At 43.5% G+C, this 27014-nt stretch overlaps 1 protein-coding gene across 10 annotated transcripts in view; it reads right to left on the reverse strand.

Moving 5' to 3' along the window:
• The window catches only part of RYR2 (ryanodine receptor 2), a 690844-nt gene that overhangs the window by 485556 nt on the left and 178274 nt on the right, over nucleotides 1-27014 (reverse strand). For all 10 annotated transcript variants that reach the window (XM_034765046.1, XM_034765042.1, XM_034765040.1 and 7 more), the window contains one exon: nucleotides 20954-21073. In XM_034765046.1, coding sequence (XP_034620937.1) covers nucleotides 20954-21073 — 120 coding nt within the window. The remainder of the gene's footprint in view (nucleotides 1-20953; nucleotides 21074-27014) is intronic.

The raw sequence follows: 27014 nt of genomic DNA on the forward strand, positions 1-27014 counted from the left end.
GGTTTTTGCCACCCCAAGCGGCAAAAAAAAAAAAAAACAACAACAACACACCGCGATCGCAATCTGCGGCGGCAATTCGGAGGGAGGTCCTTCGCTCCAAGCGGGAGTGAGGGACCGTCCGCCGAATAGCTGGATGTGCCGCCCCTCTCCAGAGTGGCCGCCCCAAGCACCTGCTTGGCAAGCTGGTGCCTGGAGCTGGCCCTGCACATAAGTTTTGTACCCAGACGTTCTCTTCTTTTTATACTATACTTCTGCTCCAGCAGTCAAGATAATACAGACCTTGTTATTATAACAATTTGGCTCTGCTCTCTGCTAATGATCAATCCACAGCTTAGACACTTAATTCATCATAGGCTAGTTCATTTTAAATGGGTTTTGATAATTTATGTGGTTATCATCAATTTTGATTCACATCTCCCAGAATAATTGCCTCATTTATTTCCGGTCGCAAACATTCTACCGTTGAGTCATAATTTAGAGGAACACCAAGAAAAACTGAAGTTTTTCCAACCTTTACTACCATTAAGTGACATTCAAATTGGGGTGGATGGCTCATAGGATTTGTACGGGAGCACAGATCAAAGCTGGCCTAAGTTTGAATCTTTAGGAAGTAATTGTTTCTTATGGTTATTTGGTCACATGTAACATAAGGTGGTCCTAGTGGGAAGGTAATCACAGATTGTCCCTTTGTTTTCATATCAGCAAAGAGATGCAACAGCTTGAAGGCTCAACTACCCTCTCACCCCTAAACATCTTCCCTTCAGTAGTTGGCTAGGATACATGGATGGGGAAATTCTGCTGCTAGACTGGAGACTATAACCTGCAGTGGGGCTCATCCAGGACCTTCCACAAACACTCAATTTGTTTATGAGATTTTATATATTAGTAAAATAACAAAGCCTGTTGCAAAGTCAAACAGGCAGGGAAGATTAGATAGTAGCTATCAGTACGGGCATCACCATACAATTGAGACATTACACACTTCAATTCCTTTTAGTGACAAATTTATCTCAAAAGCCCAATCTGGTGAATTGTCTGAACTTTCTGAAACTGCCAGGGGACCATCAGTAGGACTGACTTGCTGTGAATTTCATATCCACACATACATAAAGCTCAGCAGCTCTAATGTCCGCCAGGTTACACCTGAATAATTTAATTTGGGCATTCTAAGGCTATGCACATAGCCACCCAATCAGTGTGCAAAACCAGGGCTCAGACAGAAAGGACTATGAAACTCACTTCAGCCTAGAACTGAAATCTGGAAGCTTTGGAAAAGAAAGAACTACAAAGTTAAGAGATTAGAGGAAAGACCAGCCTGAGCTATCAATCAGGAGAAAAAACATAGAATTTGGCATTTATATAGAATCATAGGACTGGAAGGGACCTCGAGAGGTCATCTAGTCCAGTCCCCTGCACTCATGGCAGGACTAAGTATTATCTAGACCATTCTTGACAGGGGTTTGTCTACCCTGCTCTTAAGATTCCACAGCCTCTCTAGGCAATTTAGTCCAGTGCTTAACTACCCTGACTGTTAGGAAGTTTTTCCTAATGTCTAACGTAAATCTCCCTCACTGCAATTTAAGCCCATTGCCTCTTGTCCTATCCTCAAAGGTTAAGAAACATTTTTTCTTCCTCTTCCTTGTAACAATCTTTTACATACTTGAAAACTTATGTCCCCTCCCAGTCTTCTCCTCTCCAGACTAAACAAACCCATTTTTTTCAATCTTTCCTCACAGGTCATGTTTTCTAGACCTTTAATCATTTTTGGTGCTCTTCTCTGGACTCTCTCCAATTTGTTCACATCTTTCCTGAAATGTGGCACCCAGAACTAGACAGTACTCCAGTTGAGGCCTAATCAGTGCAGAGTAGAGTGGAAGAATTACTTCTTGTATCTTGCTTACAACACTCCTGCTAATACATCCCAGAATTATGTTTGCTTTTTTTGTAACAGCGTTACACTGTTAACTCATATTTAGCTATGACCCCCAGATCCCTTTCCACAGTACTCCTTCATAGGCAGTCATTTCCCATTTTGTATGTGTGCAACTGATTGTTCCTTCCTAAGTGGAGTACTTTGCATTTGTCCTTATTGAATTTCATCCTATTTACTTCAGACCATTTCTCCACTTTGTCCAGATCATTCTGAATTTTAATCCTGTCCTCCAAAGCACTTGCAACCCCTCCCAGCTTCGTATCATCCACAAACTTTATAAGTGTACTCTCTATGCCATTAGCTAAGTCATTGATGAAGATATTAAACAGAACCGGACCCAGAACTGATCCCTGCAGGATCCCACTTGTTATGCCCTTCCAGCATGACGGTGAATGATTGATAACTACTCTCAGAGAATGATTTTCCAACCAGTTTTGCACCCACCTTATGTAGCTCCATCTAGGTTGCCTTTCCCTAGTTTATTAGATGGTCATGAAAGACAGTATCAAAAGCTTTACTAAAGTCAAGATATAGTGCATTGCAGCTATAGATTTCAAAATGGTTTTCTAAAGGCAGGTAAGCATTATTCCTATTTTACAGATGTGGTAGAGATGACAATTCTACAGGGCAAGAAGGGTGGTGGTGCCAGTGTGGTTTGTGTGTCGTGCACATGATGTATACCTACATAGATTTTAAAATCTATATACACCTACACAGATAAAAAGCCCACTTTAAATAATCATGCTGGTGGTAGACTCAAATAGTCTTTAGTTATATAATCATACTATTTTTTTATCAGGATCCTTAATTTTTAAATGCATATTTGTCCTCAGTGAGATAGCTATTTATTAACTTTGTGAACCCTAACAATATTATATTTTCGCTTGTGTATTTCAGCCCCTCTCCATCACAGTTGGGATATTGTTATTTAAAAACAGCTTGCATTTATTATTAAATTGTATATCCTCCTATCTCAACCAAATCAAGGCCAATGTTCATTGGAGCAGTGAAACATCTTTCCAACTTAAGGAGATCTCTCCCTGCCCAATTTTAGGTTTCTACCCCAAACCACTGAAAACCCTGCACTGTCCAAAATATGGTCGCAACCCTTTTCTGTGGCGGCAAAAGTGTATTTTCTTCTTCCCTTTGCTGTCAAAATAGGCCAAATGCTTTTTGTTCAAACTTTGAGGGGCCAGGAGAGGAGGATAAGGGGGGGAATAGTCTTTGGGCAAAACCCAGAATCTGGAAAAATTCAACTCAAAAGGTGAAAGTTTCAGAATGGTATAAGCAAATGTAAAAGAGTTTTTGGAATGGAAAAAAACTTAGGCTTAATTCATGTAAAATGAAGACAATCTCAGACGGATACTGGAAGAATTTATTAATTCATAGGCCACCTGATTCATGCAAGTAGTTCCATTGGCTTGGGACTATTCACACAAGTCCAGTGAACAAGATTTAACCCAATGTTTTGTAGTGCTTTAAAAGTATTCAGTGCTAAGCATTAATCTCAGTTTTACCATGGCTTCATAACCAAATGAAAGCTGTTACTTTACAGGACACTTGGTTAAAGGGCTTACTGCAAGTTAAACACTTATAATTTCATGTGTTCTGAGTTTAAAATATACAATATTATAAATCTGTCAGTGATTCAAGGATCTAGGATTTTCAGCTATATTATCAGCATAATTAAAATGTAAGAGTGTTTTTAGAACTACTGGACATCTAGAGAGCCACCAAGAGAAAATTAAAATGTCTTAGTCCTACTGTGAGAACTTCATAGAATATGTTACTGCAACTTTTCATTAGCAGTTCTATGACAAAATAAAATATTAAGCAGGACTACAGTGGTATTGTACTTAGAGCCAGAAGCCACTGTTTTAAAAAACAAGAGAGGGTCCTGTGGCACCTTTAAGACTAATAGAAGTATTGGAGCATAAGCTTTCGTGGGTGAAGCTTGCGTCTGATGAAGTGGGCATTCATCCACAAAAGCTTATGCTCCAATACTTCTGTTAGTCTTAAAGGTGCCACAGGATCCTCAGTTGCTTTTTACAGATTTAGACTAACACGGCTACCCCTCTGATACTTGATAGCCACTATTTTGTTACTTTCATCAAACAACTGTCACAGAGCTGGGGAGGGAAATGTCTTTTGTCTAAAAAAAGCTCAGAATGTTCCTACAGTTACTGCACTATGCACAGTCAAATCATCTATTGCCAGTCCCGCTGCACCTTGTCCCAAGACTTGGTGCTTTTGTACTGAAAGACCAAAAAAAAAAAAAAAAAAATCCAACTGAATTTGCAAAGGCTCTTTTTGAACAGGATGTGAAAGACTCCCTGCCATTGTTAAACAAATGAACTTGGTTAAAGCAGAACATCACAAACTATAATGAAACAACAAACAATTGTTTCTAACAGGAGAACGACAACTCAACAGGAACATAAATCAGAGCAAACAAGTGGATTCCAGAAACTAGGCGAATACTCACTAATTCAGTTATGGGGTTGTATGGACTGTCAGATTTGGCAACTTGACTTTGTTACATCAGGTTGCTCTTTTCATGGCAGTATCTCAGTCAGGATTCTCTAGCATCATAACTGATTTTCATTTTGACTGATCAGATCCATAGAGGTATAAAAAATAGCAGAGCTAAACAAATAGAACAATTTCCCACAAATATTTGTTCAGATTGGAAAGTGAATTTTCATTTGACCACATTTATGAACCTTTCATGTTTTGCCAAAATCTGATCTCCTCTAGTCCATTCAATTTGTGCATCTCCATGCCACGTTACCAGAAATATTCCAGAAAAAGCATATTTTTTGAAACCATGAACCATGAACACTCAAATATTTGCAAAAAAATAAACTACAAATAGTAGATTATACTGAAAATTCACAATTCATTCAATACTGGTTAATTACAAAAATTACATATTTTTTTCCCGGACTGGATGACTTATGCAACTAACCAAAGAGTAACTTTAAATTAAAAGTATCACAATCAAATATGCAACTTGAGTTGTATGCTGTGGTGGTTGGTTAGTTAGTTACGTATATTACATAAATTAACAGATGAGAAATTGTCTATTTGATTTTAATATTTACAGTTCCAGTGGTCTGCACGCAAACAGTTATGCAAAATTTTGCAAATAATTTAAAATATCAAACTGTCCAGACACTTCAACAATGGGTGATGGGGGTGGATCAAAGAAAAATTATATGTTGTGAATTACTAGATATAAAGAAAAAGCCTATTAGGTCTAGTCTATTCTCCCTGTCACAGTCAGGATGGCTCTCTACATTAGATTTTCTGGTTTTGTCCAGTTTTTAATGTGTCACGCAATCTTTTAATGTTGCAGTGTTTCCAACACTTCACTTGGGAGGCTCTTCTACAGTAGCGTTCCACAAGATTCCTGTAATTGCTTCTGTTTCAAGCAGAACATTACACCTTTCAGTGAAATTCAGCATTGGTTATAGGCATGCAATATTCCGAGTACTTGGCTGCACAAAACCTTACTCTCATTCCCCTATGTAATTCTTTATCCTATCTCACCATCCATTAACATAGACTATCTTGTTCACATACCTTGTTATCAATGCCAGGATACAATGCCTGAATTTTTCTCTGATATGGAGAATAGAATATCTTCAACCCAGCAAAAGCACCTGAAGTATTTTAAAGGTTCTTTATTAAAGTTCTGCAATGTATACATCACTGATCTGAACCTTAACGGATTATTACTGAGAAATAGAGAAGATTCTTTTGAAAAATATGCCCTTGAAAGTGCTATATGAACTGACCTATAGCAACATAATATTTTAAAGTAATAGGATAGGTGGTTGGGCTCTGAAAAGGAATTCCCATTTCTTGCTGAGTGTACACTTTGTGCCTTCATTTTTTTTATTGAAAAAAATAGTGACATTTATAGATAAACCTCAAACTTAAAACACATTTATGCTATTAACTAACAAGGTAATCTCTCCCAGATAGCAGCCAGTCAGAGACTCCAGCCAAAGCAGGGACCTCTGGACATTCCAGGCAAAACTGGACAGCATTCTCTGATTTTCTCTGCGCTGTGCTGATAAGCTGTTTCCTCCAACACTCCCCTTTCTTCTCCCTCACAGTCTCTTCACCTCAGTTTCACTCCACACCTGCCCCTCTTACTTTACATAAAATCATGACTGGTGTGGAGAAAGTAAATAAGGAAGTGTTATTTACTCCTTCTCATAATACAAGAACAAGGGGCCACCAAATGAAATTAATAGGTAGCAGGTTTAAAACAAACACAAGAAAGTATTTTTTTCATGCAATGCACTGTCAACCTCTGGAACTCCTTGCCAGAGGATGTTGTGAAGGCCAATACTATAACAGGGTTCAAAAGGGAGCTAGATAGATTCATGGAAGATAGGTCCATCAATGGCTATTAGCCAGGATGGGCAGGAATGGTGTCCCTAGCCTCTATTTGCCAGAAGCTGGGATTGGGTGACAGGGCATGTCTGTTCATTCCCTTTGGGGCACCTGCCATTGACCACTGTCAGAGGACAGGATACTGGGCTTGATGGACCTTTGGTCTGACCCAGTATAGCCGTTTTTATGTTTCTTCTTCACTGCCCTGTCCCCCTCACCTCCCTTTCCTTGTCTATTCTTTTTCCCTCCTAAATAAACCCATCCAAAAAAAAAAAATCAATAAATAATTGTGAACATGGCATTTGCTGCCACCACATTGTTCACTCTGCTTAGACCCTTCCCTCATTGTGAACCTGTCTTGTCTATTCAGGCAATATTTTCTCATTGTTCCCTTGTACTCCCCTGTCTGACTGTATCCATCTATCGCAGGGGTGGGCAAACTTTTTGGCCCGAGGGCCACATCTGGGTATGGAAATTGTACAGCAGGTCATGAATGCTCAAAAAATTAGAGGTTGGGTGCGGGAGAGGGTGTGGGCTCTGGCTGGGGGTTCTGGGCTCTGGTGCGGGGCCAGAAATGAAGAGTTCAGGGTGCGGGAGGGTGTTCCAGGCTGGGATTGAGCGGTTTGGAGGGCAGGAGAGGAAACAGGGCTGGGGCAGGGGGTGGAACATGGGAGGGGGGCAGGGGTCAGGCTGTGCTTACTGCAAGCAGCTTACAGAAGCAGCAGCAGCATGTGCCTCCTCTGGCTCCTATGCGGCAACACGGCCAGGTGGCTCTGCGCGCTGCTCTGTCCGCAGGCGCCACCCTGTCTGCAGGCGCCACCCGTGCAGCTCCCATTGGCTGCAGTTCCCGGCCAATTGGAGCTGTGGGGGCAGCACTTGGGGTGGGAACTGCGTGCAGAGCCCCCTGGCTGCCCCTACGCGCAGGAGCTGGAGGGAAGACATGCCGCTGCTTTCGGCATGAAAGCATGACCTTGCTCCCTGGCTGGAGCACCGGAGCGGGGCAAGCCCAGACCCACTCCCTGGTGGGAGCTCAAGGACCAGATTAAAATGTCTGGAGGGCTGGATGCAGCCCCTGGGCCGTAGTTTGCCCACCCCTGAACTAGAAAATACCTTACTCACTGTTTTGTGAAGCAGGGGAAAAAACTAAAAGTGTGGCAAGCCTGGGAAGTTCTGGGAAGAGTCTTTAGTGGTCTTCAAATAATTTTAATCAGCTAGAATGTGCCTTCGCTGTATGATGCCCTTTATTATTTGGATTTTATATGCACCCATCATCAGGTCTAGTTGCATAAACCATTTACTCTTAACAGGACACTCAAGGAATTGTAATTAACCAATGGTAAAGGTTTAGAACACTTCCCCATCCTCTCTAAACTAAAAACCAAACTCCTTGGATTAAGCAGTGTCGCACTCAGCCATATAGCAGGGGTCGCTGTGGACTCGGTGATGGGATTAAAGGTAGGGTTGCCAACTTTCTCATTTCAGAAAACCGAACACCCTTGCACCACCCCCTTCCCCAAGGCCCCTGCCCTGCCCTTTCTCCACGACCCCACCCCCACTCACTCCATCCCCCCTCCTCCATCACTCACTCTCCCCCACCCTCGCTCACTTTCACCAGACTGGGGTAGGGGGTTGAGGTGTGGGGGGGGGATGAGGGTTCTGGCTGGGGGTGCAGGCTCTGGGGTGGGGCCGGGGATGAGGGGTTTGGGATGCAGGAGGGGACTCCAGGCTGAAGCCAAGGGGTTCAGAGTGTGGGAGGGGGCTCCGGGCTTGGGGTGTGGGAGGGGGTGCAGACTTCGGCTGGGGCTGGAGGCTCGGGGGTGGGGCCGGGGAATGAGGGGCTTGGGATGCATGAGGGGGCTCCGGGTGTGGGAGGGGCGCGCGGAATCATGGAAGGAGTTCGGGGTACAGGCTCTGGGAAGGAATCTGGGTGTCTGAGGGGGCTCTGAGCTGGGGTAGGGGGTTGGGGCGTGGGCTCTGGGCAGCTCTGGCTGGTGCGGTTTGCGGGGACTCCGGGAGGCACTGATGTCAGGCAACCCCTTAAATAGCAGCTGCACCAGCACTGCCCTGGCATTTCCCGGGCTGCTCCATCTGCCATTAATCCTCAATACGTGGCTCAGCCAGTGCACTGAGGACAAAAGTTTTTCCAGTTCTCTGGAATGCAGGGGGGAGAGAATTTCCCACAAGTGACAGACACCCCTCTGCTGCCCCAGGCTTCCCGCTCCCCCAGAATAGCCCAAATCACAGCAGCTCTAGGGAGAGTGCTGCTGAGGGCACCCTGCTCTTCCCCCCACCATTTGCAGTGACCCCAGACCCCACCACTGGCTGGGGCCTCCGCACTCAGCTGCTGCCCAACTCTGCTTGGACCCATCCCCGGGGAGAGCAGCCCAACTTTAGCCCCATGCTTCCGTGCAGCCCATTCATCCCCAGGAGAAGGCTGACCAGCCCACAGCCTTTACCTGCTGGCCGCATGATCCTGAGACAAACCCGGGGCAGCAGGCCCTGGGGAGCAGGCTACTGGGCCTGGGGCAGGCAGCGGCAATGGCTTGCCCTGGCCCCCTCCCCTGCAGCTGGTTGCATGCAGCCCCTGGGGAGCCGGGCCAGCTCCTCTCTCTGCTCCTGCCAGCCGGGGAGTGGTGGTCTGGGTAGAGAAGGGGCTGAAGGCACCTCTTAAAGGCCACAATGCCTGCTCTGCAGGGAGCCCTCGGCCACAGCGGAGGCTGCTGCCCGGGGTTAACCAAATGCCTTTCCCTGCCCCTCCGCGGGGATCCACCCCCTGCCTGTTGGGGCTCGCACCACCCCCGAGCTCCACACAGAGAGCTGCTGCAAACCCCCTCCTCATCCCCCCACCGACCGGAGCCGCCAGGGTCCCTTTTCGACCGGGCATTCCAATCGAAAACCGGACACCTGGAAACCCTAATTAACAGGTGGGAGGCAGACGGCATTCTGCAGCTGGGACAGAGTGGAATTTGACACACTCAATGAGCAAAAGGGCAGAGATCAAGAGAGACATAGTTGGGAGACTAAGGGAAAATAGAGGGAGTTGCCAGAAAAGAAGAGTTTTGCTTTTCTTTGCCTGGTTTATTTCCTGCTGCCCCTGGCCTGTAGGATAAGGGTGGGCCTGCATTTGTGCTTGCTGCCCTTCAGTAGCTGGTTATATAAAGACTATGAGCACTAACCCTAGAGGAAGCTAACAGCTTTACTTCAAATTATAGATGCCAAAAGTCAGGACCGCCGGCTCCAGGCACCAGCAAACCAAGCAGGTGCTTGGGGCGGCACATTTTCAGGGGTGGCATTCCAGCCAGCCTTTTTTGGGGGGGGAGTGGGGGGTACTTGGGTGGCAAAAGCCTAGAGCCAGCCCTGGCAGCAGCAACACATCCTGCACTGGGTGCGCCATGGGGCCACTGCAGTTCATGTCGGGGAGCAGCACCCGCACCTTATGGTTGGGCGGGCTCCGAGCGCGGGACACTCAGGCTGGGGGCCGCCCCTCGGGGCACACGGAGCCACCTGCATGTGCTGCAGGGCGGCTGCCCCCCAGTGCCGCAGCCGGGGCTGGACGAAGCAGCCAGAGCCGCCCAGGGACTGCGGCAGGGCAGCCAGGAGCAGCAGCAGGAGTGGGGCCATAGAGGGTGGGGTGCTGCCGTGCGGGGCCCGCGTCCCGCTCTCCGGGGCTCCGCTCCCTCTGGGGCTGCCCTGCCCTGGCTCCTCAGTCCCCTGCCAGGGCAGTCCCCTGGCTCTGCCCTCCCCGCTCCCGGCCAGTCCTAGAGGCGGAAGCCCCGGCTGGCGGGACCCTGGGCTGAGGTGCGGCCAGGGAGCCCAGCTGCTTACCCCGATCCTGCCAGCTGGAGGCGAGGGGGGAGAGGACGGAGTCAGCACGGGTGGGGGGAAGCCCAGCACTGGGGCGGCAGGGGGTGCAGGTGGGGTGCGGGGGAGAGCCCAGAGTTGGGGCAGCAGGGGATGCGGGTGGGGTGGTGGGGAGAGCCCAGCGCTGGAGTAGCAGGGGGTGCCGGTAGGGTGGGGGGGAGAGCCCAGGGCTGGGGTGGGGGGCAGCCAAAAAATTTTTTGCTTAGGGAGGCAAAAAACCTAGAGCCGGCCTTGCCAAAAGTCAAGAGATCTATTCCCTAGGAAGCATGAGTGCAGTTTATCAGGCAAGTGTAATGTCTATGTATGCATACAGTCATGGATCATTACAACATGACTGAGCTGAAAGCACAGATCTTTCCTAATGATTAGCTGGGGCAGGAACAGAAACGGAGAGGGCTGCTGTTAGAGAAAAAGGCAACAGCACAACACAGTAAGTAATCTCAGAGGATGGAGGGAGGCAGTATCTTAGCGCTCTGCTCTGCACTCACTCAGAAACACAACATAAGTGCATGAATCCTATTCATGAATATAATCCTTAATGCTCAGTTAAGGATAAACAAAACATCAGCACAGTACAAAAAAGATGGCCCAGAAATATTAGGCTAAACCACTGTTAATGCACAGCACTCTTAAATATTTGGAAGCTTTTATGCTATGTTATTACTTCATTTACAACATCAATAGCTGCTTTTCAAATCAGACAAATATAGCAAATTCCTCCTACTCAAAACATAATTCACTGAGCAACTATCATGGCTAAAAAGTTATATGATGAGCTGAAAAAGAAACTCAGAAATTAGTGGAAGTCGGAGACTAAAATGGTAGTGGGATAGTGACCTGGCTGGCCTGTAGAAAAGAAAAAAGAAAAACCACCTACTGTGCATCAGTTTATGTGCAATTGATAGAAGATTAAATCCTTGGATGAATAAAGGGACATTTCACATTCACTACTTGCTAAGACTACGTATTTAGCTCTTGTGGACATTATGGAGTGATTATTCATGTAACGCAAGGCACACGAGCAACACCCCTCCAAAAGAAGGAGATTCTTTTTTGCCATTCTCCTTCCCCTGCAATCCTTAAAGTTATTTCAGAAAGCATGCACTGTCAGTTAAACAATGCTACATGAAACACTATTTCTGTAACCAGAAATCAGCCCCAATAGGCCTCTGTTCATTCAGTTTCTGCTTAGTGAAACCTAAAGGTGGTCCATGATTTTCCAAAACAATGGTAACTCACTGGTAAGTGCAAGGTATGCTTTACATGATAGACACCTGTCCAGCTCCCCCAGCTACCATGGGAGTCATGTGTGTGCATTCATGGGCAGGAAGTGGCCCTCACATTGTGAGAGTATTATTATTTTTTAAAGCCTGCCCTTAATTAAAGCCTTCTATCTTCATAACAAAGCCATCATTACACCTAATTGGTTAACATTATGCAACAAAACAAAAATGCACTGCATCAATCCCACTCATTCCAGAAACAAGGACAGGCATCTGATATCAACTTTCAGCTCAAAGAGCAAATGGCTAAGAAAGACAACTCCAGTTACTGCAATAATGTCAACAAGTTTATAATTAAGAATCTAATTTTACTATACATATTCGGGAACATTAAATACTATGCTCCCTAAGAACAAATGATCAGTTTCTATTATGTCTACTTTAGTCACCTGACAAACGAGGCATTTTCAAACTAAATGCTCTGATGAGAGCATTTTAAGGGCTAAACCTAGTTATAAACTAACTTTTATATTACCTTAAATAAAAAAGATATACCCACAGTGTTTTTATTTAGTACCATCCTTCTTCACTCTATAAGCTCCCAATATGGAAACAAAAATATGGAGAAGCCCACCCCAGAACACCAAATATTTTTCCAAAAATGTGATTTTTGTCTGACAACTCAGTAATTGCTTCTGAAACCTTTCTAATCAACCCCTCTTCCTCCCTGCATTGCTACCATTGCTGGTGGATGAAATGCAGAACACTAGCATGCGCTGAATTTGTTGAAATATTTTCCCTTTGCATTATTAACACACCTATTTGCTCCACTTCAACCTGTAATTTACTCCACAAATTTAGACCACTTTCCTAGAAATTTACAAAAGAATTTAAGTTGCCATAAAATGTTCAGAGCATTAAGTGGCTGTAGTGGGGCGGCTGCCCCACTCCCTGAGAGTATGGGCTGCAGCAGGCCAGTGGGCCTGCACAGACGCACAGCCAATGGGAGAAGGGCTTAGTGGGAACCAATCAGGGCCCAGACTGGAGGCAGCCAATCAGGGCCAGGCTCAGCCCTATAAAAAGGCTGCTCAGGGAGGGCACAGTCAGTCTGTTCCAGGCCTTTGACAGATGAAGGTCTGTCTCCAGAGGAGGGAGATTAGCACCGTGAACAGTGCAGTGTTGGCCAGGCTCGGGGAGCAAAAAGGGAGCTCTAGCCTGAGGCCTGCCAGGCTGCAGGCCCTGAAGAGAAGGGCCTAGTGGGTGCAAGGGGTCATAGGGGAAGCGGCCCAGGGAAGTAGGCAGATAGAGGGGAGAGAAGGAGGACAGCAAGGTTGCCATCAGAGGGTTCCTGGGTCGGGACTCAGAGTAGAGGGCGGGCCTGGGTCCCCCCTTTCCTCCCTTGCAATACACCCAGCCATTGGCCGTAGGGAGTGGCCATTATAGACCACGCCAGATCCCTGACAGGAGGGATTAGACTTTGGGGTGTATGGTTGACCACGGTGGCTGGACATAGAGATTGCTGATTGACCCCCCCCCCAGAAGGGGGTGTGGAAGGACTAAGGGGCACTGCCGGAGGGCAGTGGTCCTGAAGAGGACGCTGCGAGTTGGTGAGCAACGTGGGCTCAGAAGCCAACTGAGGGCAAGACAACGGGCGGGATACCACCAAGCGGGGATGCTCCACTGGACTGAGCTAATTCCCGGAGTAACCAGTAGGAGGTGCCGCAGTCGTGAGTCCCAACCCTGTTACAGTGGCAAAAACAAAACTAACAGATGGAGATCATGGTGAAAGGGGTCAGAGGTCAGCCAAGAAGCAGATATTCAGACTTCCTCTTAACATTTGTATGACTCTGCTCTTCAAGCTTTGCTGACACAAGAAGTAAGATCACCACTTATTTCTTCATTCTGTGATAATTACTGAGTTTGCAAATTAGTGGTTTAAGTAGTAGTGAGGTTCTACTGTAAAGTTCAGAGACCCTACAGCACCATTTTATTCCCTTTATATGAATAATTCACAACTCTCAACGGGGTTCTACTGCATAAGGGTGTACTTCCACCTTAAGGAATATGCACTAGAAGGCTGAATTTGGATACTTGTGAACACAAACACGACAACCAGTGCAAAAACTTTCACAGCGTATGCAGCTTGTCCAATTAAAATACACCTCTACCCCGATATAATGCTGTCCTCGGGAGCCAAAAAATCTTACCGCATTATAGGTGAAACTGCGTTATATTGAACTTGCTTTGATTTGCCAGAGTGCGCGGCCCCGCCCCCCTGGAGCGCTGCTTTACTGCGTTATATCCGAATTCGGGTCGCATTATATCGGGGTAGAGGTGTACAAGAGGGACATTGCTTTAGTTTGCTGTAAAGCAGCATATCAAATACACATTGGGTCAACTTAAAAAAAAAGTGCTGGTAAAATGTGTACATATGCAAAAATAGATAACTGAGCATGCACACATACACTGCAGACTGAAAATGAGTTACATGCTGACCCAACTTCTGTCTATTTGTGCTCTCAAGTGCTATTACAGTACTTATTTGCAAATAAAATAATCTGCAGACACAGCTTAGACTCTGTTTTTTTTGCCTCATAATGGCAATATTTTTATTGTATGCTAGTTTACTTAGGCCATGCTTGTGAGTTGGCACAACACTGCACAGAAGTAAGGAATAAGGACCCTGCCACAGACCCTGTGCAGCTGTGCCAGGCTTACCCAGATTATGAGCTTCAGTATGAGAGGGCAACAAGGGTTATGCACCTGTTAGTTCCTCCATGAACGAGTGAGTGATATAAGCTGGGGTGAAGGTGGACGCATGGCTTCTATCCCCTTATGCCAGTCACACGATGTTAGTCTAGTGACACATAGTCAAATCACTTAATGAACAACTGGAAGTGCACAGGTGAGGACCCAACAGAATAGACTAAGCTGGAAATGAGATGAGAAGGAAGTATGCTATATCTACTATTGGTCCAATAATGCCTTCTCTTCCCCTCCCAGCACAAGACAGAAGCTCCAAAGGAACCATAACTCATGAGGTGTCTGAGGGAGAGATCTTTTCTGGAGCTCCTCCTGGCACAGCACAGCTACTCACCACCGCCTACAGAGGAGAACAGTATATTCTCACAATCTAGTCTTATAAATTTCATATACAAAATTCCACATATAAATAGAATGTATCTGCTTGTATTTTAAAATGCTTTCCCTCATGGCAACATACTGGCCACTCAATGTAACTGATGTATAACGGTGTATTGAAAATGGAATGTTGCCAAACTATTAAACTGTTTCTTCATAAAATTACTGTATGTCTAAATGATAGCTGTAAAGTAAGGAAACAAATATACATGCAGCTATATGTACATTTACTAAGTACAGGTTGAACCTTTCTAGTCCAGCATCCTCGGGACCTGACCGGTGCCAAACCAGAGAATTTTCCAAACCGCGGGAAGTCAATGAAGAGTGTCAGCGTGGGCAAGTATGGATGGATGGAGTACTGCAGCACCCCCCGGCTTGGCACTCAGCGTGGCTTCCCTGCCCAGGGGCTCCAATGCCGACCCGGGGGCTCCAATGCCGGCCCCAGGTCCCAGCCACCAGCCCCTCACTCAGGGTCCCAGCCGCTGGCCCCAGGTCCTCTCCCCCGGACCTTGAATGCTGCGAATCAGCTGTTCGCAGCGCTTTGGAAGTGCTGGGAGGGAGGAGGAGGAGTAGTTGGTAAGCACGTGGCCGCTCTGCACCCACTAATTTTTCCCCATGGGTGCTCCAGCCCCGGAGCACCCACAGAGTCAGTGCTCAAAGCAGGACCAATCCCCAGACAGATTTTTGCCCCAGATCCTTAAATAACCACCCTCAAGGACTGAGCTCACAACCTTGGGTTTAGCAGACCAATGCTCAAACCACTGAGCTATCCCTCTGCTAGTATTTAAATATCAAGATTTACTTTGGCAATATGGTTTTCAAGGAGCACACAGGATAGCGGCCACAGCACAGCCATTCTTTTCTTGTTGATTTTTTTTTTTAAAAGACCAATAATGCGAGCATTAAGAAATATCCAACAATTGGTGCAAATCTCCAGAAAAACTAGAAAGGATTGCCAACACAGATTTTGGATTCCATGAATTAATTTGCCGATGAAAGTCAAAGAAGAAAAAACTTTGGTTGGCTTCTAAACACAATGCTAGTAGGTCTAGTATATATACACCCCCCCACACACACACACACACCCCAGAGGTCCGAATCAGCTCTTGGCCTTATTCACAGCAAGTATGGAATTACCCAACCAAAACTCAATGCATAAGCACTGTCCCTCAGTGGGAGCCAAGGAGATAATTTATTGTATTAGGCACAGACATGCTTGGTACTATGCAAGACAAAAAAACAACAATCCCTGCCCTGAAGAGCTTACAGTTTATAGCACTCCCCAGAATTAGTTGACATGCCACCTTCTTAAATTGTTGTGAAGTGTACTGATTAACATCAAGCTCACGTACCACAGTTTGAGAAGCCTGGCTAGAATACAGATGCAAAGAAGGCAAGATACACAGGTCTTGCCCACGTGCTCAGGGTGCAACTGACTACTATATTTGGTGTTGAGAAGGAATTTTTCCTCAGGTCAAATTGGCAGAGACTCTGGGGGCACAGGGCACTAGCAGGTTTAAATTAGTGTAAATGGGGGATTCTCTGTAACTTGAATTCTTTAAATCTTGATTTGAGCACTTCAGTAACTCTTCCAGAGGTTATGGGTCTAGTACAGGAGTGGATGGGTGAGATTCTGAGGCCTGCAATGTGCAGGAGGTCAGACTAGATCAGAGGTTCTCAAACTGGGGGTCGAGACCCCTCAGGGGGGTCATGAGGTTATTACATGGGAGGTCGTGAGCTGTCAGCCTCCACCCCAAACCCCACTTTGCCTCCAGCATTTATAATAGTGTTAAATATATTAAAAAGTGTTTTTAATGTATAAAGTGGGGGGGGGAGGAGGAGGTTGCACTCAGAGGCTTGCTATGTGAAAGGGGTAACCAGTACAAAAGTTTGAGAACCACTGGACTAGATGATGATGATGGTCCCTTCTGACCTTAAAGTCTATGAGTCTAAAATACAAAAATAAAAGGAAAGTTATTCTGTTCTAACTCACTTATTCTCTAATGAGATGTTGGGGGTATGGGGAAATAGAACAGGGAGGCCTTCTTTTTAATAGCTAAAGCTGTGAATCTGAAGGCCCCAAAATAAACCCTCTAACAGAGGACTGTTATGCTGACTGCCTTTACAAAAAGTAGTACAGGCCAGGGCCTGAACAAGATTGAACTGCACAGTTCTCTGCCAAATTCGGTCAAGGGTTATGACCAGAGGAGGGAGGGGGAAGGAACAATGCAAACTGCTTTAGCAATATAATAACCGCAAGTTTATAAAACCACTTGTTTATGAAAACAGAATATCCGCTTACATTAAGAAATTACTTTTGCAAAGAACTGATCACTCTTGCAGTTGCAGCTATCTGCAAACTTTCCAATTCCAGCTATCTGCAAAATTAGCCAATCATAGACCTTCTTTAGGCGTCCCATGGTAACCCCCTTAACCGTAAAACCCCGGAAAATAACATGTATCTTGCCGAGAAATGTACCCAAACTGGTGCCAAGTACCACCCCTGGGGAAAACCACCAAGCGCCCCTGTACCCAAATAAAACACACCAATTCTCAGAAAATAATAAGGAAGGTGCCGGGTAGGGGGGACTGACCCCAACCCCAATTTCTTAACTCATGACGTATTGTTTGTACTTTGCTTGAGCTTTAATGAAATAAAAGCCGCCTGCGAGCGGTCCTCGGGGTGTCAGTCTTTGGACTGCACCCCAGTGCACTGGTATGTATGTCAATAAACTGGCCTCAGGCTTGAGTCTGTAAACTAAAATCAATGCGTGGGTGTCTTTGACCACAACAGGGGAGAAAGATTGTTTGATGTGGGTTAGTGTCTGTGTTTGTGAGCTTCATAGAAGAAGTGAAACATGCAAAAGGATACAATTGAGAAAAAGAGAAAGAGGCCAGAGCAGAAAACAGCATGATATTCTTATTGTTACCTCTCATCCTCTCTCCTCTTATTTTTAGGTTTATTACAGGAGTATCTAGGGTCCAACAAAGACCAGGGCCCCACTGTACTACACAATGTATAAACAGATTAGTAGACAGTCCCCATTCAGTAATTCATTACATCCATCACTGAATCTTCTCTTAGGGGTAGTGACTGAGCACTGCCACAGTATAAAATAATTATAACACCATCACTTGAAGTGGGAGCTCCCACAGCCTCCCGTCATGCATAGCACACCTAAAAGCAAACAAGAAATAAAGAGAAGGAAATGCTCACTCCGGGCCTGGGCCTGCTCCCAAGGAAATCAATTCCACCTCTGTTATTGGTTTCAATAGGAGCAAGACTGAGCCCTTTGTCACTGACCCAGCTCCCTTTGAAATCAATGGCAAATCTCCCATTTACTTCAGTGGGTCCTGGATCAGGCCCAATGTCCTCTGAGTCTGAAACACTCAGACCCCCAAGCTATCAACTAATTCAAAAAATTCTGGAATCTCGCTAAATACTTTGGGATGACCGAATTAGTGGAATCACCATGAGGTGGGTTACCCCAAACAATGTTACCCCAAACAAGTGCTAATAAAACCTTCACTCCATATTATCCTACTTTGTTTATGATGTTTTACAAAAAATCCTAATTTTAGAATGATTTTTAAAATTTTTGAGACTATTTTTATATATACTCACTATTTATAAAGCCAAGATATCTTAGTTCCATGAGTCCAAAATGCAGAGGGTTCAGAGGGACAGAAAAATTATAAACAGTACATTTTAAAAAACACTAAAAAGAGATATATAATAGTTCTATAAATCATAATGTCATGATATTTAAGGTCTGCCAGCAAGAGGAAAAAAATCCCTTATGCCATTAGAAAAAAGGGATTCTTAACTTTCTAGTGACAAAGCTGGCATTTCTAGCCTTGATGATTCACAAAACATCAAAACTCAAATCCAACAATAGTGGAGAGCTGAATATTTCCAATCCGGCACTCCTGACTACTGTAAGTTTGTGTTTGGGAAGGAGGAAAGGAGTTTCACATTTAGGATGAAAAATATTTTTGGATGGCGAATATTGGAAAGGACTACTCCAGTACCATGCATTTAGATCTTAAGAAGAATGATTCACTTTAGAAAGCATAAAGTTTTTGATAACATTTTTTCCGTATCACTGAGATTTGTATATACAAATAACGACCTGGTTTTCAAAACAAAGAAACAGATCCTATTGGCAACAGAAGGGGATTAAATGTCCCTTGGTTCTGTAAACCCTAACTAAGGCCTGGGTTTTCCACACAAGGAATAGAGCTGGTTAAAAATGCCTCCCTCCCCAAAAAAGTGAACTTTTTTTGCCAAAATTTAGAAAAATTTCTACAAGCTCTAACACCATGAAAGCTATTTAAAATTGAATTCACCTACAAAAGAAAAAAAATAGGTTTGTGCCTTAGGTGTCACGAAGAAGCAACATAAAGTAGGATTTGAAGTTTTTCCATTTTCTCCTTGCTTGTTGAGTAAAAATTCAAGACTTGTCTATCCTAGGGGTTTTTTCTTTTGTCTCCTGTAAAACTCTGGAGAGCCGCTGGAGAACTAGAGGATGACATGAGTGCCAATAATGTGAACCTTGAGCAACCTAGGGCTTGTCTTGACTAGGGTGTTTACCTCACGTTATTTGATTGAGGGAGTTACCATGTTTTCAAATTTATTGGCAAACGCTAGTCTGGACACTCCCCAACATTGGTTCAAGGACACAAATGTCTGTGCTGACTTGGATTGAGAATAAAATGTAGCTGTAAACATTTTTCACTTGAACTATTACACACCTATAGATGAGATCCAGAGTATTGTTTTTTCTGGCAAGACCGATTTACATTTTCTGATAGTTGACTTCTAACTGTTTGTTTTTTTTTTATTATCTACCTTGTCTAGTCTCTCAAAAGGTGATTATTATTATTTATATTACTGCAGTGACTAAGGACCCCAGTCATGGAGCAGGACCCCATTGTGCTGGGTGGTGTATAAACAGAACAAAAAGACAGTCCACAATATCCACAAAACCCTTTTAAATGCTCTTGCCTAAACAACAAAACATACTTAAGTATCGTAGAGATAATGTTTTTGCCTGCTCATAATGCCTCTCTCATTTTCTCTTGTTCCAGTCAGCTTTGTGTTGCTGTCTCATAATTCTCTGGCTCTCTCAACACTTAATTTCTCCAGATGGGCTCATTTTAGGATTTGTGAGCCTTTGAAAAATTAAAAACAACGGCCTTCGTTCTCCCTCCCACCACCCCCCCAACTCTTACAGAGCTAACAGAGTAGATGGTGACTTATCAGGCACCTGGAAAAGATGGTATCGAAGAAGAAGAATTGGAACTGCTTCAAAATGTATACATTATCTTCGCAGTTATAACATTTTATTAACATTCTAATAAAAATTTTATGATGATGAATAATACAGTCAAAATGATGAGACATGGAAAATAAAGCATTACTCTGCAATATATGAGAGATGATGTATTTAATGATAAAGTGATGCTATGGAAGTTAGTAGGCTACTTTTTTCTTTTTTTTAATGACCTCAATACTAATCCCTTCTGGAGATCTCTTACTTTCTAGATGCTTTTCATACATTTAATTCGATCACCAAACATTTATACCTGATCTGGAGAAAAAATATTTATAAAACTAGAAACACATGCTACTTAATATCAATAAATAAACATCAGTTAACACAAACAGCTGTCTAATTTCCTCCTTTAGAAATGGCTCTTTTTGATTTCAGTGAGAGATACCCAAGTTTATGAATGCAGAACTGAATCACAGTGTGTGAACACTCATTTGTTGAACAGCAACCTCCATTGTAAAAAATCTCTTCTCACCATTACCACACTATATGTACTACATTATAGAAAACCATTATGTAGGTTGGATACAATTTATTTGATATTTGCACCAGGATTGTGTATCTTGTCACATTAGAAAGATTCAAAACAAACAATTATCCCAAAGCAAACAGCACAAAATAAACCCTTACTTTTATCACATATGCCTAGTGGTGGGATAAATATCCTCTGACAACAGCCTCAATGCCACACTAAAGAAATGCATCTTTGCACTGCATGAAGTTTGCTCTGTAGCACACCAAAGTAGTGTACTGGTGAACTGGCAGTAAGGAGCAAAATCCTAAAATGAGCTCCCTCTGCCAGATGGGCTTCAAAGGGTAGCCCCCCCCCCATATATTCCAGTAATCCAGCCTGCAAGTGACAAAGAATTCAGCCTGCAAGCGTCATGAGGGATTAAAACCTTCATTATGTATTTGGGGATTTATTTGACTTGCCCATGCCTTTAGATAACTTGTTTACTATATGTCACAGCAAGCAATATTGTACCAACAAGAAATCTTCCTCCTTGTTAATGACATTACAAACAGCACTACATTCAGACAGCTTGCTATACCTTAGAATTTGAAGTGGATTCCAAAAAACAGAGCCTGTTGCCAAATCCTTCTGCAGCAAGGCACAGCTTCTGTTGCTCCTTGTGAACGGTGGCAGTGCATTGCAGAACCACTTCATCATCCTACAAAAAAAAGACAAAAATTGAACATGGTTATGGTTTTGATCCTATAGGTCTTTGGGAAGCATTTACAAAGACATAGCTAAAAATCAGAAGTAATCAGCGACAAACAGCAACAGAAGTGAATCCCAGGGTAGCTTTCATTCATGGAAGGGAAAATTTGGATGATTCAGAGGGAATCATCACAATAACGTGCTGAGATGCGTGATGTTTTGTTTGTTTTGAATTATATTGAACATCTCACCTATTAATATTGATTTTTGTTTCAAAGGATAGACACAACAATGATTGGGGCCCCTAATCCTACTATTACTGTAGTCAAAGGAAATGTTGCCCTTGACTTTCACAGGCCCTAATTTAGACCCCAATCCTGCAAAGGAATCTGTTCCCAAAGTCTTTCAGATGGCTCCCTTTCCAGTTTTGGGGCCTTAGATGCTGCAGTAAAACGTTGCTACAATGTGTTTATATTCGAACACCACATTTCTTTTTAAGAACTACATCACAACAAAAATACTGTACTAATGTAATGTAATAAACACTAAACACTTTGCTGACTCTGATTTATGAAGCAAATAAATGTCATTCAGGCGACTATGAAAAGGTCACACCTAACATCAGGTGCATAAAATATTACCTAACAAAAATGTGGATTGATGAATGCAACCAGAAGCAGGTAGGAACCTGTAAATATGAAATTCATTTTTATGGTCATCAGTGCAGTTCTTAGTTAAACACAAGCCACTGCATTTCTTCTATGTCCCATATGTAGACCAAGCATTTTCATCAGATGCCAACAATAAATGACTGAGCTTCAAGTTGCTGGAGATAATGATGTATGGTAAAGTTAAGGGGTGTTAATTCCCAGGAAATTCTATGCATCTCAATTACTCCTGTGAAATATTTTATTGACCCAAGAAACTCTTTACTTACTACAGTGGCTCTTTGTAGCTAGACATGTGCTGCTTACAAAATAATTTTAATTAAGTATATAATATACCTGTATGTAACCATGTAATAACATCCGGGGAAGAGTCACTTAAATGTATATTAAACTCACAAGGAGAGAAGAACTGGAGTGGGGAAAATGAAAATTCTTATCTACTCTGCTCACAAGTTTTTACTTCTATGCAAAGGAAGGTTGTATACACTATCTGAACCAAGGGACTTTTCATTCTTGGCATCAGTCTATGGATTTCCAGGACCTATTACTAATGCATTTTACATGCCTACTTGGCACTGAAAATTCAAGAATTTGCTGAAATATCTTACTGCCCAAAAATAAATAAAGTCTCAGTACAGCAGTAAATTAACTTCACACATAAAGGAGCTGGGAGATCAAGTATCTAGAAACTAGTACCTCTCCTCTGGGTGAACTCTTCTTATACCCTGTATCTATCCACATGGACCTCTTGAACACCAACTTTCAGTACTTCAGAGCTGCTTTGTTCATTAAGGCACAAAAAAATCATTTCTAATAAAGCCTTAGTTGTATAATATTAAAATAAAAACTTTAATGTTAATTTTAGTTGTTACCAGACTGGAAACTTAAGTCCTCTCTTTCTCCACAGAACACATTCATAGAACCTTTTTCCTTTTCCTTTCCCCTTCCCCTAACCAATCCAAACCCCACTAGAACAGCAGCCACTGTTACCAGCTGCCTGCAATGACCCTGCCAATAGGGTTTGCAAAGCACAGGGGCAGTGTAACCTTGTGGTTACGCCAGAGGCAGGGAAGTGAGGAAGTGCAAGTTCTCCTCCCAGCTCTCATTGATTTGTGATGTTTCTTTGCACAAATAATTTAATCTCTCTGAATCTCACTATCCCAGTCTGTATAATGGGGCCAGCAATGACAATCCACCTTTGCATAGCACTTGGAGATAGAGTATGAAAAAAGTCTTGTGTTTGCGCACCATCTATCGTTATTATTTGCTTAAAGCAGCAACAACTAAAAGGATTCTTTGGCAGTTCCCTGACATGCAATACCACTTTCCCAGATTACTGCTACTTCCACCTGGCCATGCCCCCATTACTGGCATACATCCCAGAATACATGTTGGTGTGGAGGAGATGCTGATAGTTACAAGGTAGGAGAAACCATACACTGTAGCTGACTCACCTCTCCACACACTCCCTTAATCCATTTTATACAGATTTTCTCTGATTTTGCTATCTTGTGCAGTGGAACATGTGGTCCGCTGCCTTTAAATTTGTAGCTCAAAAAGAAAGCATGCTATCTTAAAAATAAATACATAAATAAAAAAGGTTTGAATAGCCCCTTGCAAATGTACTTCCTATGATTCAATATGTTGCCATGAGATTTTCACTATGACTAGAATGTGAATCAGACATGTTTTGCAATACACACAGATTCTTATAAATTTGAAATACATGCTGTACAATCATGGAGTGGTTGAGCCTCTCATTTTAGTTAGTAGCTTGGGCTTGATGGAACTCACGTTATCCATATTGTCCAAAACATTTGATGTCTTTGTCAGAGTAAATCAGAGTCAGATTTAGTTAATTATAATGCTCAGTTGAGTTAATTTTCATTCTTGTGCACACCACTAGAGAAGCGTCTAAGGGTACATCTACACTACAAGGGGGAGTCGATTTAAGATACGCAAATTCAGCTACGTGAATAGCGTAGCTGAATTTGACGTATCGCAGCAGACTTACCCCGCTGTGAGGACGGTGGCAAAATCGACTTCTGCAGCTTTCTGTCGACGGCGCTTACTCCCACCTCCGCTGGTGGAATAAGAGCGCCAATTTGGGGATTGATTGTCGCGTCCCAACGGGACGCGATAAATCGATCCCCGAGAGGTCGATTTTACCCGCCGATTCAGGCGGGTAGTGTAGACCTAGCCTAAACAGTAATACCCTGAATTCAATCTTCTGCTTTTGCTGGCTGTATGTTTAGAGGAATCTGACATATTTGCACCATTACTGCACTGCAGAATTGGACTCAGAAAAAAAATCCCATTCTTTTTCTATAGACTTTAGAACAGTGGTTCTTAACCTTTTCTGCAGCCTGCACCCCTTTAGTTCTCAAAATATATCCTCGCACCCCTTTTCAAAAATCGTTGAAGTAGGTCAGTTCTTTAAACCTAGATCTATTTTTGTTTGCATATTACAGTAATGGTTAAAAAATTTATAATGTTAATAAATACATAGATTTGATGAAACAAAGTAGCTGTACTTACGTGCCTGTGCTTAATTTGAGTTTTTGATGATTTACCTTCTAAAAAAATCTGGCATGTCTCACACCCCGAGAAAGGGCATCTTGCAGCCCCAGGGGGTGCGTGCACCCCAGGTTAAGAACCGCTGCTTTAGAACATTAAGTAGACCATTTTCTGAGTATCAATGCATTTTTCACACCTATTTATAGATCAGGGTATGTTCTCTCATTAACATATTCCTATCACCATAGGTGTTAAAATATAGAATTTCCTTAATTGTAGTTGTTATGAAATCACTACAAAAAGACCCTGTGACTTCATAACAGACCCAGGGCAGAGGGCTAGGGGCACCACCCTGATATCTAGCAATAAATTTCAGCTGGCATGACTAGCCCAGTGTACCCCAACTCACTATTGTTATAATCTCTATCTAAAAGGTGTCATGTCATTGAAAAGCTCATAACTCACTGATTATTAATACCATTGTGTAATGTAGGTGCAAACAATTAATGCAAAGTGATGGATATACATTTTAAGAATTGTAATTTCAGTGTGTCTTGCCATTCAAACAGGAGTTACCCCCACCTTAAACAAAGGAATGTGGTTTTTCCACTGGGCCTCTACTTACAAGTACTTTGACACACAAAAAGAACGTATTAGATAAACAAAGCTATGAAGCTAACAAGTTGGGAGAAGAGACAATGTGGCTACACCTCGCAGAGAAGAGAAATTTATCTCAGCTATAAAGACAAGAGCTCTAAACCTCAAACAAGCAATTGAATCAAAGGATTGATGCAATATTAGTGTATCATGTAAGGTCCTTTACCTATGCCCTGTAACATGCCAGTGATAATGCATACATTTCACAAAAGATATTAAACACTATAGGAGGAATTATGAATACTCACTGATATGTTTTAAAGTGTGTAGCTGAATAAAGGAAGGAAGAGTTCCCAGCCAGACAAGAGAGGTGGCAGCTATCCACCTGTCTCCTATGTCAATTAAGCATGGTGTGACCAGAAATAATGGAAGCGTCATCCTGCCTCTTCAAACAAGTTCACTGCACTTCGGTGTATATATAAGCAAGGACAGGAGCCATCTTTGGCATCCATCACCAGACAGACACAAGAGGTCAGAGCTGTTGCAAGTTGAGAAAGATGGATCTGTCAACCAAGGGGTGGTGGCGGGTTTGAAGTTTCTGGAACTGAATGTAGGCAAGAAATCTCCTTAGGAAAAGATCTTCCACCTAAGACGACAAAGGATACCAGCACCTTGTACTTTTGTGGAAAGTCCTGACTGATGGAAAGTCAGACGTGGCTGGAAAGAGAAACTATATCTTGAACAAAGCCTGCACGTTGCTAGATTAAGTTTTAGACTTTTAGATGCAGGTTTTCACTTTTGTTTGCTTGTAACCCTTTCTAACTTTATTCCTTTTACTTGGTATCACATAACCTATGTCCTGTTCTTAATAGGTTTGTTTTATTTTACTATAAACAAACTCAGTGCTGTGTTTGAAGGGAATGGTGTATTTACTCCAGTTGAGTTAAAAAGTGTGATGTGACTGTCTCTTTACAGGAGCAACAAATATTTCTCTGAGCTGGACACTTCAGGGCACACAGTTATAGAGAAATTCGGGATTTGGAGTGTGTTGGGTTCATGTTACTGGCAATGGCATTGGAACAATTTGTATAGTGGGGGTGCTAAGAGCCACTGAAGAAAACTAAACCCTCTATATGATGGAAACCACTTCAAGCCAAGGGGTGCAGCAGCACCCCCAGCTCCAGCACCACTGCTTACTGGTTGTAACCAAGGCTGGTGGGAGCCAGAATGGGGATATAGACAGGCTGCTGGGGCCAGAGCTGCTGAACCAGGGCTGTCTAAGCAGACAGACACTCAGGGTATGTCTTCACAGCAAAGAAAACCCACCGCTGGCCAGTGCCAGTCAGTCAACTTAGGCTCACGGGGCTTGGACTGCGTGGCTGTTTCATTGCTGTGTAGGCTTCTGGGCTCAGACTGGAGCCCAGGCTCTAGGGCCCTGCAGGGCGGGAAGGTCCCAGAACTCAGGCTCCAGCCTTAGTCCAGAAGGCTGCACAGCAATGAAACAGCCCCATCCCCACAAGCCAAAGTCAGCTGGCACAGGCCAGCCATGGGGTTTTTCTTTGCTGGCTAAACATATTCTCAGGTTGTGACCTGCAAGCTTCTTGCTGATTGTGTGAATCCCAGGCTGGGAGCTACAGTAGCAAGGCATTGTAAGGCACCCAGGGTTGCAGGACAAGTGAAGGCACCTCCACACTGGATTGCGCCCCCCAAACCCTGACTGGACAATGAAACCTATTTCTAATTTCCTCTCAGCCCTCACGTAAGGAGGACTGCAATATGCCATATCCTTACTATGTACTTTTCAAATATATTCTTAAATATTTAATTAGGAAGTTTCCCAAACTGGTTCCATTCCTTCTTTAACCTTCTGAGCACTTTTACACCCCATCCATTATGTAGAAGAGGTTTTCTGTCATCACAATTTTAGCTGTCAGTCACCTGTCAGGTTCAAACTGATAAAAAGCACTTTGTCTCAGATGGGTATAATTGCATCCTTCAAAAGTTAGGTAATCACATTTTATTAAATATTCCTATTACTTTTCTCCTACCCTCCTGATTTGCTGTTTTAAAGTCCTTTGGCACAGTCAACAGTAGTTGACAAAAACACCTTAAAAACAAAGAGTCCTGTGGCACCTTATAGACTAACAGACGTATTGGAGCATAAGCTTT

This window comes from Trachemys scripta, chromosome 3, assembly GCF_013100865.1.
Source record: "Trachemys scripta elegans isolate TJP31775 chromosome 3, CAS_Tse_1.0, whole genome shotgun sequence".
NCBI classification, from domain to species: Eukaryota; Metazoa; Chordata; order Testudines; family Emydidae; genus Trachemys; species Trachemys scripta.